Source organism: Microtus oregoni, unplaced genomic scaffold (assembly GCF_018167655.1).
Source record: "Microtus oregoni isolate MIOR12 unplaced genomic scaffold, Mior012 000012F_ref0000307, whole genome shotgun sequence".
In the NCBI taxonomy this organism is placed as follows: Eukaryota; Metazoa; Chordata; class Mammalia; order Rodentia; family Cricetidae; genus Microtus; species Microtus oregoni.
The window spans coordinates 19,745,727-19,766,416 of NW_024543071.1; the positions used below are offsets into that span (position 1 = coordinate 19,745,727).

The 20,690-nt window shown below is 45.6% G+C and overlaps 1 protein-coding gene across 1 annotated transcript in view; it reads left to right on the forward strand.

The window, feature by feature from the left end:
* The window catches only part of Pik3ap1 (phosphoinositide-3-kinase adaptor protein 1), a 116,140-nt gene that overhangs the window by 40,180 nt on the left and 55,270 nt on the right, over window positions 1-20,690 (forward strand). The window contains exons 3-6 of the mRNA XM_041661832.1: window positions 12,345-12,481; window positions 17,115-17,259; window positions 18,133-18,275; window positions 18,392-18,524. Coding sequence (XP_041517766.1) covers window positions 12,345-12,481; window positions 17,115-17,259; window positions 18,133-18,275; window positions 18,392-18,524 — 558 coding nt within the window. The remainder of the gene's footprint in view (window positions 1-12,344; window positions 12,482-17,114; window positions 17,260-18,132; window positions 18,276-18,391; window positions 18,525-20,690) is intronic.

Below are 20,690 nucleotides of genomic sequence, written 5' to 3' on the forward strand. Positions count from 1 at the left end.
TACTCAGGAATGCTTTCTGAGAGCTGAACTTGGGAGATTGGAGGACCCTGGCCCCAACTCCGTGGGGCTGAGGGCCGGGAGAGTTGTAGGTAGATCTGTCCTCAGTGGACAGGGTGAGCATACGTTCTGGTTGTCATGGTAGCCTCCGCAGTGGTGCTATTTTTGTTCAAGCTGAAGGCAGGTAGGGCGGGGTAGAGAAGAGAAGAGCTGTCATTCTTTGCTTGAAGAAACAAAACCAAAAATGTGAAGCTATCACTTTGCACAGTTTATATAGACTGATTATTTGGGGGCACATCTGTGTAAAGGCCACAGGGACGTGAGGTTCCCTCTCCACCTGTCTGATCCCCTGATTCTGAACCTTAACTATCTTGAAGAGGACCAAATGGACTACCTGGTAAGTATAGGAAAAACAAAACAAACAAAACAAAACTGGTTACTTGCCAGTGTGACCTGAAAGAGACTTGGATTCTACCCAGAACGTTTTGTCTAGTTCTGCATATCCAGATGTGTTGTGCAGCCAGACAGTCTCGGGAATCCGCAGCTGGTGCACAGCACCCAGATGGCAAAGCAGGCTGGATACAAGAGGTGAGTCAGCCAGGTTCTGTCAGTAACTGCGGACCTAGAGACTGGAGGAAGACCGGATGTCCCCTTCCCTCCCTTCCTCTCTTCTCCTCCTCCTCCTCCTCCTCCTCCTCCTCCTCCTCCTCCTCCTCCTCCTTCTCCTCTTCTTTCTCCTTATTTCCAGGGAGCTAGAGCGGCTCCATAAATGTATTTAAAGTAGGAGTTGAGAATGTGTCCTTAGGATTCTACCCTCTACTTTTTGGCATCATGAGGATGGGAGGGGGATGATGAAGAGGAAGAATACGATGAATGATATCACCGTAGTTAACTAACACCGATACACAATCCTCGCCTCTTCCCTTGCCCAACTTTAATCCCAGAACCGTATTTAGTGGTAAGAACCTGGCAGCCCACCGGCCCTCACCAACAGTGTGGTGACCGCTGGACTGGAAGTAGCTGGTCACTTAGCCAGCTGTGCGCACACTGTTACTCTTTTTGGAGTTCTATAAGTGAAAGGGGTTAGTTGGATGGGAAATTCAACATTCATTAACCAAAGTGGGTGAGTGGGGGCTAAGAAAGCTCTGTGGGTGGTGACGAGAACGGAGAGGCATCTCAGTACTTGCCAGGAAACTGTGGGGAGCAGACCGAAACTCTACCTTGAAGTCCCACCATTGGCGCCAGTCTCCTCCTGCCCCAGCTAGCAGTAGTGAACAGCTTCATTTGAGTCTATACATCTAGGACTGGGAGTCAGAGCCAGGCTCGAGGTCTTCTTTGGTGCTTCCCAGGGACCCCATGGCCATGCAGCTGCATTTCCAAGCTACTAGCAAATATAAAGGAGATGCAGGTGGTGTGCACAGGACACATGTTTATAGCCCAGTCAAGAATCATTTCTAAGCATGTAACAGACCATGCCTGTGGTGTAGTTTTTCAGACATCAGCTAATTATAGCATCTTTATTTGTTCCTGGAAGCAGATAGGGCAGGATGTTGGCTTGGAACACTGTTGGCCACCGCTTTGTGCTGTTTCATGCATTTGAAGACAGAGTTTGCAGGGTGTGATGGGGTGGTCAGCCACCCCCCTTCTCAGTTCTGACCAGACTGCAAGCGTCTGGAGTTATTTAGAAACTAAGCGAAGACAGCATTCAAGAGGCAGAGGCAAGAGGATCTCTTTGAGTTCCAGGCCAGCCGAAGCTACATAATGAGACCTTGTTTTAGAAAACCCAAACAATAAAACCAACCAATCAGACTAAAAGAATAAAAATAAAGCAAAAGGAAGTTCTTAACTTTTTTTTTTTTTTTTTTTTTTTTTTTTTTTTTTTTTTTTTAGAACTAGCTCTTGTAGTCCAGGCTGGTCTCAAACTCACAGAGATTTGTTTCTTGAGTGCTGGGATTAAAGGCTTGTGCCACCACCACCCGGCTGAGTTTTTATCTTTTTTGGCAAAATAAAGTTGCATCTTGAATACCTCTGGCAATGTCTTCAGTACGGAGACAAACGCTTGTCCGTGGCTTTCTGGGAACTCAGGTTTTCCTTTCCCATACAGCCTTCCACGTGGAAGGTGCCCTACACTGCTTCCCGGGGCAGCCGCACATCTCTTGCTGCCTCCATCACATCTCACGTCTGCCAGAACAGTCTTTCCTGTCCATGTAGATGGAGGTCCAGTGCTAGTGAGGACACACATTTCTTGCCCTTACTTACATGTCTTGGTGGATGTGGCACAGGCTTTGAGTAATCACTGGTAAGCAATGAGAATCCATCGGTGAAATAGGAGTTATGAACTATTTTATTGACTTCATTGGGAAATGCTCTGTCTTTTCTCAGAAGGATCAGCTCAGCCTCCTGGAACTCTCTGACGTAAGCTAGCCAAGCATGTCTCTGTTAACTGATGCTTTCTTCATTTTATTGAAGCTTCTTTAAACTTTGGTTGTATTTGTCATGTGGCCACACATCTCTGAGCAGTCTGGGACATTAGCTCACCTAATTCGCTTATATTTGCAGTCTCACTGTGCAGATCACTGCTTGATAATACAGCATCACACCATGCTCAGCATTTCTCACGCGAGCCTCATCTTCCCACTCAACTTAGCTCCTTCAGGGCTAAGACAACGAAGGTATTCTAAGCCCTGGCGTTCTCCATGCGACCCAGGCCGGCACTAAACATGCTGGCATGCCACGCGTGTTCAGCGGCACCTGCTGCATATGTAGGAAACTGAGTAGCAAGCTCAGATTTTGAAACATTTTCTTCAGGACTTTGAGAAATAGCTGTTTCATGATTTAGTCATTGTCACGTAGGTAGGACAGATGAGCATGAGTAACGAACAGCTGACGGGTTTTAGCCTGAGTGGAAAACCCTCTGTAAGCTCCTCTGAGGTAGGGCAATTCTATGTTTCGGATCCAGGACTATGCCCATGAGTTGATGTCCTGTACCTTGCGTGTAAATGAAGAGGAAAGGCGGTCTTGTTCCTAAACAGCCCATACTCCCCCGAATTGCTTGGTTTCTCCATTCTTGCAAGAAATCTTTGGCTCCCTCATGCATTTTGTCTGCCACCTTTGAAGTCTTAGACACAGACTGATAAGCCTCTCTTGCCTTTTCCAGCTCACAGACACATATGGTTAACCTGGCCCCTGATCCCTATCCAGCTCACAGACACACATGTTCAGGCTGGCCCCGACCCCTTCCCACCACACAGACACATGTGTTCAGGCTGGCTCCTACCCTTTCCCACCACACAGACACATGTGTTCAGGCTGGCCCCGACCCCTTCCCACCACACAGACACACATGTTCAGCCTGGCCCCGACTTCTTTCCAGCTCACAGAACCACATGCTCAGCCTGGCCTCTGACCCATTTCTGTTTGTTCCTGTTTTGACTAGGTTGACAGAAAACCCAAATTCTGCTGAAGGTCATTATTTGGCTTCCTTCTCTGGTAACTTTCTTTTCCCCCATCATCCAGAACGTAGAACAATTCAGTGTGTGCATGCGCTAGGCCTTCCCTTGCCCTTATATCTTGAGTTTACCTCATTTCAACTTTTCAGTATTTCCAGTTTCCCTATAATTCCTGCATTCGGGAAGCTGAAGCAGGAGGAATTGAACTCGAGGCCAGCCTGGGTTACACAGCACAGGAAAACTCTAAATAAATAGATATTAACAAAATGGAAGAATCCCAACATACTACATCTTCCTTTGACCCCTCAGTAATCTGCGAATCAATTATGGGATTTTTGGCTTATTTTTGTGCCATAGTCCTGTTGTTTAAGAAAGAATTTTATTAAGATGTAATACACAGAACATCCAGTGAACTCTTTACTGTATGCAATTCAGTGTATTGGGTGTATTGTTTTGGTGAAATATGTGTACCATAGTACTTGTCATTTAAACCAATTTGGAGCATAAAACCCAGGGACGTTAATTACAGTCACAAGATTGTGTGAATTGCCCCAACTATACCTACCTCTAAATGTGCTCATTGTACTTACTTGTCTTAAGACAATTCATGTTTATAATCCGAGTAAGTTTATCTTAAACTTTGCTATTGTAGATGAAAGAAGAGCTAGTGTTTTGTTAATGTAGAGAGATGTTAACTAAAAATAATGCAACAATAAACCCAAACATCAGTATTAAATTCTTCATTTGGAAGCGTGGGAAGGCTGTGAGCTTATGGACTGGCCCCTTCATGGTGCAGAGGGAGCTAAGCGTGTCAGGGGCGTATTAAAGGGACCTCTTACCACGTTGAGGTGGCTTTCTCCTTTTTCCTTGCTTTAGATTTTATTTGTTCATATTAGTCTATTGTTGCCTAAATGTGTGTCTGTACACTGTGTGAATGCAGCCCCTGAAGAGGGCAGAGACGATCTGTGGCACTCAGTTCTCTCCCTTTCATCTGATGGGTCCCAGGCACCAGGGTCATCAGTGTGTTAACGAGCCACCTCACCAGCCCTGCTTTTAACATATGAAGGCCAGTGTCTACAGCATTAGCTTTAGAATCACACTGCCCTACCAGAGTGCAGGTTTGCAGTGCGTTGAGCCCTGGAAGGTGGATGGATGGTAGAATATGGAGTTGAGGGTTACACTTCTACATAGCATTCACTGTGTGACTTGGACAACTTACTATGTTTATCTGTAAAATGGACAGAATCACACTAATCTCTCAGCTATGGCTAAATGGAATAATCTACATTATATTTTTTATAATATAATCTATATTATATTTTATTATATAACTTATATTATAGTATGCCCTTGGCATAGCATAAATGCACAACAGTGGCACTTGTGGTTGGATTTGAGAACAATATTTATTTATTTATTTATTTATACCTCCCCAACGGGTAACTTGCCTAGTCTCAGAAAGACCCTCTGAAATTAGCAGGCACTGTTCTTCTTTGCCTCCTGCTGTGGAGATTGAAAAGCCGCAGGAGTTCAGTGAAACAGGCCATCAGAGCTGTGGTAGGAAAACATAACAGAAAGAGAGGGCACAGCTGTGGGCCAGAGGCCACGTGCATATGGAGGTCATAGTTGGTCCCGCTGGTATTTAACTGCCTCTTGAGGTAACCCTTGCCTGCGGAATGAGCCCTCCACCCTGCAGGAGGTCACAGCGCTGCAAACAGCAGTGCCCACAGTAGCACCAGGCCTCCAAGATAGTGGAGGTGCAAGTCACGTCTCACGAGCTGCGCAGTTACAACCCAGCCCCGGAAGAGCGTGTAACCCTGTATTCTACTGCCCACAGGGAAGGAAGTACAGAGCCCCTGGCCCCTGCGTGCTGCTCTGCCTCAGCTGTGCTCTTTCAAATCTTTTCCAGGCATGGGATGCTTATCTTTAAAATGAGACTGTGGCACTGATTCCCCTCTCACAGGATTGTGGGAAGGATACCTGGAGACTAGTGAGTAGTCAGTCACCTGACACCCAGCGAAAGGTCACTTTCATTGTTACCAGGATTAGTAACTGTGTGACTACGTCAGCAGCCCTCTTGCCTAAGGTGAGCTGCTGAGTGTGGTTTAGTTGTGGGTCTGACTGCATGGTATTCTAATTATGATGAAAAATAATAGCCCTACCCAAAGTCTATAATAAATAGATTCCCTCTTAAAGGAAGGAAAGCGGTGCCGTGAATTTTCCACGTGGAAGGATTGCTTGCGTCAATGCTGTCTATACACTGTGCTTCTCACTCCGTCTCACTTCTGAAAGCAAAGCAAATGGACACGTTATAAAACATAAAAGCTGAGTTGATTAGATACGTTTGGCCAAAAATGATGTGGTTTGTTGGGCAGGACCCTTGTGAATGTGGCGCAGAAGCCAGCTTCTTGCTGAGGCTGTTGGGGGACTGGTAGCACCAGAAGTCCTGGATCTCCTGTCTCCTTTCTCTACTGCAAGCCGTGTGCAGAGTCCTCTTGCATCTGCCTTAACCCAGCATAGCAGTATCTAGCCACGGAGCAGGTGCACATCCAAACACTCCCAAAATCCCGCGGTAGGACCAAATTATAGCATGGCGAATGTGCACCCCAGTGTGCTCCTGTCAAAGGCATTTTCATCAGAATGAGCAGCTCAAGCGCAAATTCACACAAGGAATAGAGCTGAGAATTTGTCAGAGAGTAGGGATTCCCACACTGAATAGCATCAAAGAGTATTCGAGGTAGCCTCCAAAATTCAACACAACACGAAGAAGAAAGAGATGAGAAAACGGAGTAAAAGAGGCAAGCCATGCGCATGCTGCATGCCTATAAGCCATCACTCAGGAGGCTGAGACAGGAGGATTGTGAATTTGAAGCTATCTTGGTCTACAGACAGATTCTGCCTCTACAAAGATCCCAGGAAAACAAAACAAAACAGCAAAACTTCCCAATAAAGAGTAAGGAAGTGCTTAAGGATCAAGTCAGTTTGCCCATGAACTTCCTGGCAGTAAGGCAGAGGGTGAAACAGGCTGTGTGCTACCTTGTCACATGTGTCCCCTACAGATGAGATTTGGGGAAACAGGCTGTGCAGAATCTTCTACAGTTTCCAAATGTGACTTCCTGAAAGCTGAGCCAATGCTGATACATTTTCAGCAACAGGCTATTGGTATCTTAAGAGAGCTCTACCCTGGTCGTGGGTGCTGGGTTTCCAGTGTCTTCACTTGGGCCTTTAATATTTGGCTCAGGCAGAAGTGGCTGCATTGCTGCATTCAGAAACAGGTAGGGATGGAAGAGAGATCTCCTTGTTAAAGAAAGGAAGCTTGAACATAGAGAGATGGCTCAGTGGTGAAGAGCACTGGCTGCTCTTCCAGAGGACCTGGGTTCATTTCCCAGCACCCACGTTGTGGTTCGCAACTGTCTGTAATTCCAGTTCCAGGGGATCTGACACCCTCACACAGACAGACACACACACACAGGCAGAACACCAACGTATATAACTAAAATAATAAAATAAAAAAAAAGAAGGGAAGCTTGGAATCATTGCACTGATGGGGTGGTTTCAGGTGGTGTTTGCGTTGGGGTCGGCTTTGCGTGGCTGGAAGCTTTGAATCTGCTGAAGTGGCCCCATCAAGACGCAGCTTCTCTTCTGTGGTGTTCTGGGACAGGAACCTCGATGGCTTGTCAGTCACCAGCAGTAGCAGCATGGTAGACGGAATGGCATCTGCCTGACTTCCCGAAACCCCTCTGCTGGCACTGCCAGTTCTCTAAGGCGGCATCAAGGGACCTGTTGAGAGGAAGTGTTTACATAGCCCAGCTGAGCTGAGGGTTGACCCTTGGGGTCAGTCTCATTGGGTCCCCATGGCCTCAAAGGCAGGATAATGAGCCAGGAGATTCATCACCTGAACTCATAATCAAAGGGGGCTTTCTCACTATGGAAAATATAAAAACACAGGCAAGGAAGGAAGGAGGGAGGGGAGGAGGAAGGAAGGAAAAAAAAAATCACATAGATTTTCTTCTGACCTTTGAAGAGAATTGAGTAAAATTGAAATCCTGTAGTGTGAAATATATGATTTGGTATGTGTCCTTGATATGCTTCTCAAAACTCTGAAAATAGCGTGGGTTTTGTTTGTTTGTCTTGAGAACAGGCTGTTCCTGTACAGCTCTGGCCGACCTGGAGCTCAATATATAGGCCAGACTGGTCTGGAACTCACAGAGATGCTCTTGTCCCTGCTTCCTGCATTCTGATATTAAAGGTGTACAGCACCATGCCCAGCCAAAATAATGTTTTTCATGTTCATACTGTTTTTGTTTTGTCCTTGAAACAAAGACATCTTGTTTCAATATTTTTATGCTCGGGACATTTATCTTCCTCCCCAAGAGAGGCCCTGGAAGCAGAATTACGTGGCCCTGAAAGCAGAATTACGTGGCCCTGGAAGCAGAATTACGTGGCCCTGGAAGCAGAATTACGTGGCCAAGTGTGCATTTCAGTGCTTTTCTCTTCTGCTCAATCTGGGCCTGTCACCGAGTGAGGGACTCTGTCACCCAGTACGTCTTAGTTTGGAAAAGAGAAACAGCAACACAGGTTGTTCTTCAGTGTCTCCCACTGGCTGATCAGAATGAGTGACACTGTGCTTTCTGAGCGGGGAGGAGTTTTATATTTCTATTTTGTCATTTATTGAGTGTGAGATGTTTGCAAGGAGATTTCTATGTCCTCTTCATATAGGAGATCACCTCTTGTCACAATTACTTTGAAATTTAAACAGTTTATGATTTCTCAGTTAGGATTTTGGATAACAGTTGTTATAAGAAATAATTCACATGGTGCATGACCCCCTCTTCAAAGAGGTCAGCTCCAATTTTTTGCTTGTCTTTTCCTCCGTTTCTTTGAGGGAATTTCTCATTTCCTCTTTAAGAGTCTCAAACATTCTTCCGAAGTTATTTTTTAGGTCATTTTCTTCTTCATCATCTATATTTTGTTGTTCAAGTCTTGCTGTTGTAGGGTCTCTAGCTTTTACTGGTGTCATGTTGCTCTTTGTGGTGTTGTATGTGTTTTTACCTTGTCTACTCATGTTTTTCCCTAAAACACTGATGACAAGTTATGCTGGAGAGGTTGTGGGGTAAAGGGAACACTCCTGCGTTGCTGGTGGGAGTGCAAGCTGGTACAACCCCTTTGGATGTCAGTGTGGCGATTTCTCAGAAAATTAGGAAACAACCTTTCTCAAGACCCAGTAATACCACTTTTTCTTATATATCCAAAGGATGCTTAATCATGCCACAAGGACATGTGCTCAACTATGTTCACAGCAGCATTGTTTGTCATAGCCGAAAAGCCCCTTGACTGAAAAATGGATAAGGAAAATGTGGTACATTTACACAATGGAGTACTACACAGCAGAAAAAATATCTACATCTTGAAATTTGCAGACACATGGATGGAGCTAGACCAGACCCCGAAAGACAATTATCACATGTACTCACTCATAGGTGGTTTTTAAACATAAAGCCAAAAAAAAAAAAAAACCCAGCCTACAAACCACAATTCCAGAGAACCTAGACAACAATGAGGCCTCTAAGAGAGACATACATGGATCTAATCTACATGGGAAGTAGAAAAAGACAAGATCTCCTGAGTGAATTGGGAGCATGGGGACCTTGGGAGAGGGTTGAAGGGTGGGGAAAGGCAGGGAGGGGAACAGAGAAAAATGTAGAGCTCAATAAAAGTCAATACAAATAAAAGAGTTCAGCTCGACAGTCTTTGCTTCATTCACGGATTATGCATTGTCTCCATATGGTCTTAGAATATTTTCATCACCTCAGAAAACTCCTGTATCCTTTGGCTACTTCCCTGCAGTCACCCCAAACTCTCCAGGCTGAAGCAAGAGCTAACCTGCTTTCATCTGCCTCGACAGGTGTGCCCATCCTGGACACAGGTGTTTGGACTCACGAGATGTATGTGGCCTTTTGCGCCTGACTTCTTTCACTTAGCACACACGTCTTCCAGGTTCATCCCTGCCATGACGCGTATCTATGACTCATCCCTTTTCATTGCTGAATTATTTCGTTCCACGGTTATGCCACATTTTATTTTTTTCCATCTTTGTTTACTAAAATGTTAAATTTGTCTTGTCAAATTTCTTGCTCACTGAGATGGCAATTTTCTCAGTGGTTATACAAATCTTTTCCCAACCCTATATTTCCATATTTTGATTTTTAAAATTCATTTTATTTTTATTTTGCGTTTCAATCTGTAATTCACCTTAATTTCATCTGGGAGTTTTGTGAATTAGGAAGAGTTTCATAGTACCCTATCCCTCCTCCCTTATTTTCCAGGACTACCTTACCAACCATTTCCTTTATTTTGTGGTGATTGACTTTTTTTTGCTGTTTTAATTATTTTTAGAAGAATGCTTTTGAGAATAGTTCTAGGTTTCCAGCAAAAATCAAGTGGAAACTTTGAAGGTTTTCTACTTACATGCAGCGTCCAACACTATTAACCAACACCATGATGGCACATAGGCTTCAGCAGAGGAGCTTACACATCCAGTGTCACGAGCCCAATACCATCGCAGTGGACCCTTGGTGTTGTCTAGTTAATGGATTTGGACAAATGTTTGATGACGTTTCGTGCTAAATACATTCACTACCCTAAAGAAACAAATCTATGCAATCCAACTGGTTATTCCTCCCTCTTCCCAAGACCTGGCTACCATGGATTTCCTTTTCCTCCTATAGTTTTGTTCTTTTCTGAATGTCATATGGTAGAAGCCACACAGTCTATCGTCTTCTTTCGCTCAGTATCCTCCTTTGCTTTCTATTACTGTGATAAACACCAGGACCAAAAAAAGAATTTATTTTGGCTTATGGTTCATTAAAAAAGCAGGGGACTGGAGAAATGGCTCAGCGGTTAAGAGCACTGACTGTTCTTCAAGAGGACCCGGGTTCAATTCCCAGCACTCACATGGCAGCTCACAACTGGCTGAAAATCTAGTTCCAGGGGATCTGACACCTTCACACCAATGCACATAAAATAAAGATAAATAAATGATAAAAAAAATTAAAAAAAAAGAAGCAGCAGAAACCTGGAGGCAAGCACCAAAGTAGCAGAGATAAGGAAGATAAGCTCACTGGCTTGCTGGCCTTGGCTTGCTCAGTTTGCTTTCTTACACCACCTAGGACTATGTTGCACTGGGGTAACCCCACCCACAGTGGGTTGGGCCTTCCCACTTCAATCATCAATGAAGAAGATACCCCCACAAACTTGCTAAGGGGCCCTGTCTGATGGGAACATTTTCTCAGTTGGGGTTCCCTCTTCCTAGATGACCCTAGTTTGTGTCAAGTTGACAAAAACTAGCCATTTTCAGTTCTCCTATGGGCTCATTTCTGTCCAGGGCTGTATTCCATGATGGCTTGCTTGTGCTCTTGTTCGTGTATCCGTTCAGCTACTAGAGGATTTCTTGGTCGCTCCCAGCTTCTGGCAGCAATGGAGAAAACTGTTATAAACATCTGTGTGCAGGTTCTCAAGCTTTGGGGGAAATACCAAAGAGAATGATTGTAAGTGTATTTAATCTGGTAAGAAATTGCCAAAGTGCCTTCTGAAGTGGCTATACTGTGTTTGCTTTCCCACTAGTAGAGGGAACCTGATATTGCATATCCTTGAAGACATTTGGTGTCATCTATATTTAGGTTTTGACCATCCTAATAGATGTGTCATGGTATGTCATTGTTTCTTTGATTTTCATTTCCTGATAACATGGAGGTGACTCATTTTTCATGTGTGGGTTTGTCATCTGTATGTAGGCACACACGCCGTCTTGGGTATAACCTCAAAGGAGGCCTGTCAGTCACTGAATGCTGCTTAGGAGCCCTGCTGAAGAGGTCTTACATGTTCTCACCATTGACTCACCATCTTTGCCATGCTCGTCACGTCTGCACACCTCTGCCTGCCTCATCAGATGTCTGTGTGCTGGCTTCATTTCTGGTACTGCGAGTAATCACCCAGACCTAAGGCAGATTAGGAAAGAAGAGATTGTTTGGTTTACTCTCCCAGGTTACAGACCGCCATTGAAGGGGAAGCCAAGGTAGGAACTCAAGCAGTTAGTCATGTCATGTCGCATCCACAGTCAAGAGCAGAGAGAAACATTTGGTTTCATGCTTCCTGCTTCCCTTATCTAGCTTTCTCCTCTTCTGTATAAAAATCTGGAGTCTGCTTAGTGGACGGTCCACCACAATGGCTGGTTCTTCCTACATCAGTTGGCAGTCAAACAGCCCCCCCCACCCCCCGCAGACATGTCCGCAGACCAAGCTGGCCTGGATAATTCCGGTCAGACCTAACTTCTCAGGTGGTTCTAGGTAGTGGCAAGTTGGCAGCAAACAGCATCCTTGTCTCCATCCCTGACCCGGCCAGCATGGGTTTGGCCGTGGCACTGGTCTGGAACCCAATGGTTGAAAATGATCCCTTCTCACTGCTGCTCACAGAAGGGCTATGTTGGGCAGGTGGGGCCCGAGTTCCTGTCACTTTCTGAAGTTTCTTGTTCTCTTATAAAGTAGGCAATTCCTTCCTGACTCCAATTTCCTCACCACCTTTGAGCCCTGCAGGGAATCCTGAGGTGAGGCTTCTAGAAGCCTGTTGGTTGAACCTAGACTTGCTTGCCTCAAACTTTGTGGCCTTACCCCCTGACGCTGTCCCCTTGCTATCATTCTGGTCTCTGTCCTACAGAGTGGTTGATTCTTCCCCATTGGGTCCTCTTTTGTGACTCAGTGAGTCACTCCCTTCAGTTTGGATTTGTGTGACACTCACAGCCGCTCTGCTTCCTGCATGGTAATGTGTGGGGCTTTGGGGGTGAATCATGTCTGCCAGTTCTCCTTTTCCTGCTCCCATTCAGTCATGTCCTGTATTCCATAGATTCTGGCTGTGATTCAGTAACTGACACGGAGCCCGAGGACGAGAGAGCTCTTCCTCTCTCAAAGCAGACAAACCTGCCTCTGGAGACGTCGCCTGGGAACCTGATGGTGGTGCAGCCGGACCGCATTCGCTGTGGGGTAGGCATCCTGGGATCCTGGTAGATCCCCATCAGAGCGCTGACTTTGCAAGTCGGTGCCTTTGTTGCAGTAAAGGGTCTGGGGGATATCGTGATGCTTCTTATTATAACCAAAACTGTCCCTTGAGGCCCACATCACCAGGGCCTTGGACGTGAATAACTCTGTTAAGTCAGAGATTACACCTGGGAGTATATGTATCATCAACGCAAGAATTCTGGGTCGTGAATGTGTAACATAGGGCAGACAGGACACCAGCAGGCACGAACATTGCTAGAGACTCCAGAGTTAGAGGCCTGATCTCTTCCTGCTGGCCCGGCACTGGGAAGAAGTGGGATATTCTTCATTAGCTGGTCACTATCCTGGCCTCTGGGAGGGCTTTAAGGTTTAATGGCTGACACTTGCTGGCCACTATTGCTTGCTAAAAAGATTGGCCAAATATCTAAGTCCTATGTGGCTAGCATGTTAGGGTGGTCATATATTCAAAAGTGAGCTGTATGTGAGACTTCATGATAGTCCTTTAAATTCTATTATAAGATTTGGTCATTTTCAGCATTCTTTCCTTCCCTGATTTAAAATGTGGGGCATTTTGAATAGGTTAGAGCAGCAAAGCTTTCTTCATGGACGCGTGCTGTTTGTTGCACTTGCCTCTGCGGCTTCCCAGGACTACAGGGCACGAGAACTTTGGCAATAAGAAGTGTGAGGTCTCTGAAACTGAGGCCACAGATACCGTACAAGGGGTCCCTGCACAGGAGTTGCCAACATTTTGTAGACTGGGTTTGACCCTTAGACATGTTTAGTTTGAACTTCAGAGTGTTTTTAAAAATTAGGCATAAAAATTGGTGTTCCTTAGCTTCTTGTGAGTCAGAAACTGTGGTTTTAGGCTTGCGATAACTGGTCGTGGGGCTCTGTGCCCTATTTTTTTTTTTTAATGCACGGGACACTCATCCTCTAGCCTGGTCCCCACCATTCTCTAATCTTCATTTTTTATTTTTATTTGGGAGACTTTGAGACAGTTTTTCTACCTAGCCCAGGTTGACCTTAACTTGTGATCGATCCTCTTGTCTTGTTCTCCCAGTGTCAGGACCATGCCTGGCCACTCCCTGTTCTTTAAACTCAGAGGGCTGCACTCTTCCCCTTCGTGCTAGGCTCTGTGGACATTTCAGGCTCGCTCTCCCAGTGCTATGTTTCCCACGACTGTGTGGTCAGACGGCAGGTGCAGTGGTAAGGCTGTGTGGGGCCTCTGCGTGCTTCATCCCGCTCGCTCTTCTTCCTGCCTCCCTCAGCTGCCCTCTCACCCAGGATCAGCCGCATTGCCTCCTCTAGGTCTATGGGCCAGGGGCGCCTGGGCTGGGGGTGGGACCTGATTGCCAACAGGACTGACACATATTCTATTAGGCTCCTCATCTTACTGAGACAAGGTGCAGGACCAGGTGTGTAGCCGGAATGCTGACAGCCAGAGTGTGTGCTTGGTTATAGCAGCCTTAGCAATCTGGACCACACACCTTCCCTTGTTACAAAGGCCAAGCCTGGAACACCCTTCTGCAGCCCTTGTAAAAGGGTTGTCATGACAACTATATCATAGTCCTGGAATGAATGATTAAAGACTAACTCTGACCAGAAATCTCTTCTCACCTTTCTGGTTTTGGGCAGGGCCCAGCCCTACTGGTTTTGTCTAAAGTGGCCATTGCCAAGTCCAGAGACAAGTTGAGTATCTCCTCCTCAAAAGGCTAAGGACCTGAAGTGTCTCAGATTTTGAATTTGGGGGGTTATAGAGATACTGGATTATTTGCATATGTATAACAGGATATGTTTTAGAACAAAGTATTTTTGTTTCATATACATGTTATACATAGCCTGACTAGAGTTTTATACAACATGTTATTGCCCTTGCATTTGGGTTTTGGACATGTTAACCAAGTGTGGAACTTTCCCCTTGTGGTGTCAGGTCAGAGCATATTTGGATTTGGGAGTTTGGAAGAGGGCTACTTTGTGAGGCTCAGTGTGGACTCTTAGAGTTAGCTGGGCGTCTGGTCGAAATGTAGACTCTGGGACCAGGGATGCGGCACAGGTGGTAGAGTACTTGCCTAGCAGGCGTGAAGCCCTGGGTTTGATTCCCAGCACCACACGAAAAACTGGGCATCGTGGAACATGCCGATCAATCAGACTAGTAATTGGGAGGTGGATATGGGGAGTCCAGTGTTCAAGGTCACCATCTGCATAGCAAGTATGAGGCTAGCCTAAGCTACATGAGAACCTGCTTAGAGGCTAGTCTAAGTTACATGAGATCCCGGTTCTAAATTGTTTTAAGTGCAGACCCTGATTCAGTGGCAGGAAGGACCTCATAGTTTGCCTGACTAACTTGCTCCAAGGGTGGCAATGGTGTTGCTAACTTGGTCACATGCAATAGCAAAGCTTGTCTAGAGAAGAGTTTCTCATATCTGGGGGAAGGACTTAAAAAATAAACAAAAGCCTCCCAGGCATGGTGGCATATGCTGTTAATTTCAGTACTTGGGAAGCAGAGGAAGATGTACCCCTAAATTCAAGGCCAGTCTGGCCTACATTGCAAGTTCAGGACAACCAGGGCTACACGATGAGACACTGTCTCAAAAAATAAAAATCCAATTATTTGATGCTATAGAGATTTTGTAAAAACAATTTTTTCTGCTTAAATTTTTTGAAACTTTCCATAAATATATTTTGTTCATATTCTTTCCCCTCCCTCAACACTTCCCAGATTCTTCCATTAAACTTCATATACTTTCTCTCGAAAAGAAAAGAAAAAAATATCCCATTGAAACTATCCAAACAAACAAGCACATAAAACCATGGAGTCAATTTTGTATTGGCCAACTACTGAGCATGAGGCCTGTCCTGGAGTGTGGTTGGTATACCTCCTTATATTTGGTTGGAGAAAACTGATTTTCCCTTTCCCAGCAGGTATCTATCTGTAGACAGAAGTTCTCACAGAAGCCACTTCCAAATTACCACACAGAGGCTTATATTACTTATAAGTGCTCAGCTGATAGGTAGATAGATAGCTCAGGTTTATTACTAACTAGCTCTTATTTACACTCTTCCATGTGGCAGGACCTTTATTAGCATGGCACATTCATCTCCTGCTCCCTCTGCGTCTGCCTGGTGACCCCTGACTCTGCCTCTCTTTCTCCCATCATTCTCCTTTTGGCTTTCCCACCTAACTTGATCCTGTTCAGCTATTGGTCAGTCAGCTTGTTTATTAAACTAATCAGAACAGCATATACTCACACAGTGTAAAGGAATATTCCACGGGAAGTATCATTGTAAATAGCTTTTTGCTGATGGTAGGACTTTGTGTTCACTTGTGTTTCTCCACATTGGGAGATCTGACTTGAATGTCTGCAGATCTTGTGCGTGCTGCCATGGTCTCTGAGTTCATATGAGCATTAGCCCTGTATCCGGAAAACACTGTTTCCTTGGCGCTGTCCATTGCTGGTTCTTACTATCATTCTGCCTCCTCTTTTACGTAGATCCCGAACCTTGAAGGGAGGGGCTTGATAAAGACATCCCATTTAGGGATGAGTGCTTCAATGCCTTGCTCACCCTCTTCATGTTCAGATGTGGGTCTCTGTGTTAGTTATCATCACTGCAAGAAGCTTCTGTAGAGAAGGTTGAGCAATATACTGGTATTGCAAAAATATAGGTATAGCAATATGTCATTAAGAGCCATTTAATTGCTATGCTCATTTAGCAGAATAATAGTGAGTTTTCCCCTGGTACCAATGACCTCTGTAGTTTTCAGTTCTTGACCTCATTAACAGCATCAGCCATGTATTCTATCTCATGGAGTGGGCCTTAAAACCCATTTTTTAAAAAAGTGTTTGGTTACTCCTTTCACATTTATGCCACTGTCTCGCCGGTATGTCTTGCAGGCCACTGTTGTCGACTGCAGTGTCTGTAACTGGGTGATACTGGTTGACGATTACATTTCTCCTCTAGTAGTGAGTAGAGCACCTTCCATCACTGTGAATACTAGTCAGTGGGGGTGAAGCTTCTAATTGTGCAGCAGCCAGATAGCTCGGTGTTTGATGACATACGTGCACGGTGTCTTCAGCAACAGGGTCTTAGCGTCAGGTTGTGGAGGGTAACCAGTAGCATCGGCAATAGCCGGCAATGGTTTTTAGGGGGTGATCTGTGGGATCACATCAGCCAAAAACTCAAAAAGACATCACCCATTTCTGGTACGGGGCTTTTACTTGGTAGCAAATGATATCTAGTTGAGGCTTGTTTTACCCATTGTATATGGTAAGTCCATTTAAGTTGCTTTTATAGATGTGTACGTTTTAAAAGCATTTTTAAATGTTATAAATGAAATGAGCATCTATAAATCCTAAGTTTAGAAGAGTTGTGTGTAATGAATAGACAGAGTTTCTCTCCAATTGCTGTAGAAGTTTATAAATGTCTAGTCTGTTTTCCCTAAGTTGCTTCACTAGGTTGGTAGCCTGTGGTTCTTGTCCAGCACTGGTCTGCCCAAACCTACTGGCCAGAACCATCCACACTAGAGAGTGAGCTGGGTCTCCAGGAGCTGGGACCCCCTTGACCTGGCTCTCTAAGGGATAGAGCAGGGAGAGACACCTGAACCTGTCTCCCACTGCAGGCAGAAACCACCGTGTACGTCATCGTGAGATGCAAGCTGGATGAGAAGGTGTCGACAGAGGCAGAGTTTTCCCCTGAGGACTCCCCCTCCGTCCGGGTGGAGGGCACGCTGGAGAATGAGTACACGGTTTCGGTGAAGGCTCCAGGTGAGTGGCCCCATGCTGACACAAGAGTGTGCGCTCTGCTGCCTTCTGAAACACTGCTCTTCTCAAGCTCACCTGCCGAACCATCTCCAGCCCCAGGCATTGCTGGCTTTTCAAAAAGCAGCGTGTGCGTTGTTTTAATTGCACGTCCTGGATTGCCAGTGAGATTTAATAATTTTCCACATTCACGACTCGTCACATTTCCTCTTTGGTGAATCGAATCTTTGTGGTTGGTGTATTTTTAATTCTTTTCTTCCCCCTCAGAACCTCTTCCGGTGGTATAGACTCCTACTCCAGGAAGAGCACGTAGTGCAGACAGCCACAGAGCAAGTCAGCTGATTCCACTGGTCCATGGTGGCAGGAATAAAGAGTTATCCTCTAGCTGCCAGGATGCCCTTGGTGACAATGGGCATTCATAAAAAGCACCTTAGACCCTAACTTTTTTTGTTGCTCTTGTTTATCAAGGCCTGAGGAATTCAGTTAAACAGGCTGGAGAACTGGCTTGGTGGTTCAGTTCCAAGTATCCCATTGAACCCTTCACAACTGCCAATAGCTCAGTCTCCAGGAGGATCCTATGCCCTGGTCTACATAGGCATCTGCAGCCATGCATGCATTCACACATGCGTGCACACACACACTACTGATAATTATGCAAAACAGATGAAAACCCTTTAAAAATGCAATTGACAACCTGATAAGGATGCTTCTGTTTAAGATCCCACAGGCTGGCCTGCTCATCCCCCCTTCACTTCCCTTGCAGCTCAGCTCAGACACTTCCTTGCAGCCCCTGTGAGCTGCCTTCCCACTCACACGTCCCACGGCTGCCCATGACCCTGTTCTCCCTGGCATTTTATCAGTATCTTTTGTTCTGTTTAGACCTCTCCTCTGGCAATGTTTGTCTGAAGGTCTATTCTGGGGACTTGGTGGTATGTGAAACCACCATCAGCTATTATACTGACATGGAGGAAATTGGGAACTTACTGTCCAGTGCTGCAAACCCTGTGGAGTTCATGTGTCAGGTAAGGCTGCTGGGAGGAAACCTGAGCTTTCTGGACACAGGGATTCTGTCTATAACCTTGATGGGCAGCGCCTAGCTGGAATCTGAAATCTGACCATCTTCGCTGTTTTATGGCAGGCCTTTAAAATTGTACCCTACAACACAGAGACTCTTGATAAACTGCTCACAGAGTCCCTGAAGAACAACATCCCTGCAAGTGGACTGCATCTCTTTGGAATCAACCAACTGGAAGAAGAAGATATGATGACAAGTAGGTCAACAGCCATTTCAGTTGTTGATGGTGTGGTCTGCTACACGCCTGGGCAGTGTGACGTGGGAAGGGCAGTTAGCTTGTTGCCTGCTAGCACCAAGGTGAACAAAAAGACAGGGGATGAAGTCTAGCAGTGTGTGTGAGGGTGCTGCTGTCCTGGCCCAGCATGCCCTCACACGGCATGTTTTCAATAATTAGCAATATAGCCTAAAATAACGATAGAAAATATGGAGAGTAGGAAGCCCGTGACATAATCACGTACCGTCATCAAGTATGGTGTGCTGTACATAATTGTGTGTGTCATACTTTTATACGACTGGCAGCCAGCCCAGTGGGGTCACTCACACCAGCACTGTCACCAGCGAGTGAGAGCTGCAGCATAAATAGGGGATAGGAGCTTGTCAGCTTTGTTCTAACCTCTCATGGATAGGGGATAGGAGCTTGTCAGCTTTGTTCTAACCTCTCATGGATAGGGGATAGGAGTTTGTCAGCTTTGTTCTAACCTGGGAAGACAGAAGTGTCAGGAATGTCATGACACAGCATACACTCCCTTCTAAAAGTGTGCATGCTTCTCATTTACCTTCTGGGTGGCATTCAAACTCCTTTGCCTGATAACAAGCACAAAGAGTGGCTGCTTGCTTCTGTCCTTGCCTCTCTATGCCACACTCTCTGCATCCCTCTCTGCAACCCTCTCTCTGCATTCCTCTTCTGCATTCCTCTCCATGCAACTCTCTCTCTCTCTCTCTCTCTCTCTCTCTCTCTCTCTGCATTCCTTTTTCTGCATCCCTCTCTCTGCAACCCCCTTAGTGGTTCTCTGTTCCCACGTGGGATAAATACACTTCTCACGTATGTGTCTTGCCATCCCACTCACAGAAACACCATTTCTCTGTCTCTGCCTTGGTTGCTGATCTCCTGGTGGCTTTCTCTTCATCTTCTCGGGAAGCATTTTCTCTGGAAGGAAGGCCTTTTCCAATCCCCGAGAGGTCTATACCACTCCCTGCTGCGTGCTCCTCTAGCATGTTGGGCCTTCTGACCTACAGCTTACCTGCTGTAATGGTCTTTTCACTAGGCTGGCATCTCAGTGAGGGGTCGGTCCTCAGGGGCTGGCTCTTTGTGGTCTTTAGGCAGACATCTGTAACTTGAGTGAGGAGCAGGCCCTATGTACGTACACTGTGGTAGCAATAGGAGCCAGGACAGTCACACCGCATGCCTGGGGACATTACCTGGAGTGCTACACAGGGTTTCCTTCCCATCACAGTGGCACTTCACAGTGGTACACAAGTCTCTGGTTACCTTTGGACTGAGTTCCACTTGCCTCCAGTGTGGTAACAGTAGGAAGAGAATTACTTGCCAGGCCTTTTCCAGGGGCTATTCTCTTTCCTGCTGCCTCTCCTCATTCTCCTCCTATAGAATGTTCTTGTCTCATTGCTATAAATGAGTCTACTCTCTTCTTATGAGGCCCAGGAGAGAGTATCTCATAGCCTGACAACATGGGGACCTGGGGGCATTTTCAGACCTTCAGTGAACAGGAAACTGAATTTATAATTTTTAAAAGGACAGGAGAGGTGGCTCAGTGGTTAAATCACTGTCCACACGAGCAAGAGTACAGGAGTTTAGATCTTCAGAATCCCTTAAATGCCAAGTGGGCACGATGATCCCATTTGTAATCCCAGTCTGAGAAGGCCAAAACAGATGATCTGGAGCAAGCAGGCTAGCTGTGTTGGGTTTCAGTGAGAGACCCTGCCTAAAAGAATAAGGTGCAAGAGTGACAGTGGAAGATTCTTGACATCATCCTAGGCCTCCACATGTGCATCCCCCTTAGAGAAGCTTACATACTTGCAAATACACATACACACATGCACTATACCTCACACACATATATGAAAAGAAGAGAAAATAAATAAACACATAAAGTGACAGGGCCTAGAAATCAACTTTTATGAAAAGGAAAAAATAAATTTTATCCCCTAAGTCCCCAGCATGAGCCTACTTGTTTTCTTGGCATATTTGCAAAATTGGTAATAAGAGATAAGCGGATAGACATCTTTTTATTTGAACATTTTTTTCCTTTATTTTTATTTTGTGTGTATGTGTGTTTTGCCTGCATGTATGTCTGTGCACCATGTGTGTGAAGTGCTCTCAGAGGCCAGAATAGGGTGCTGGATC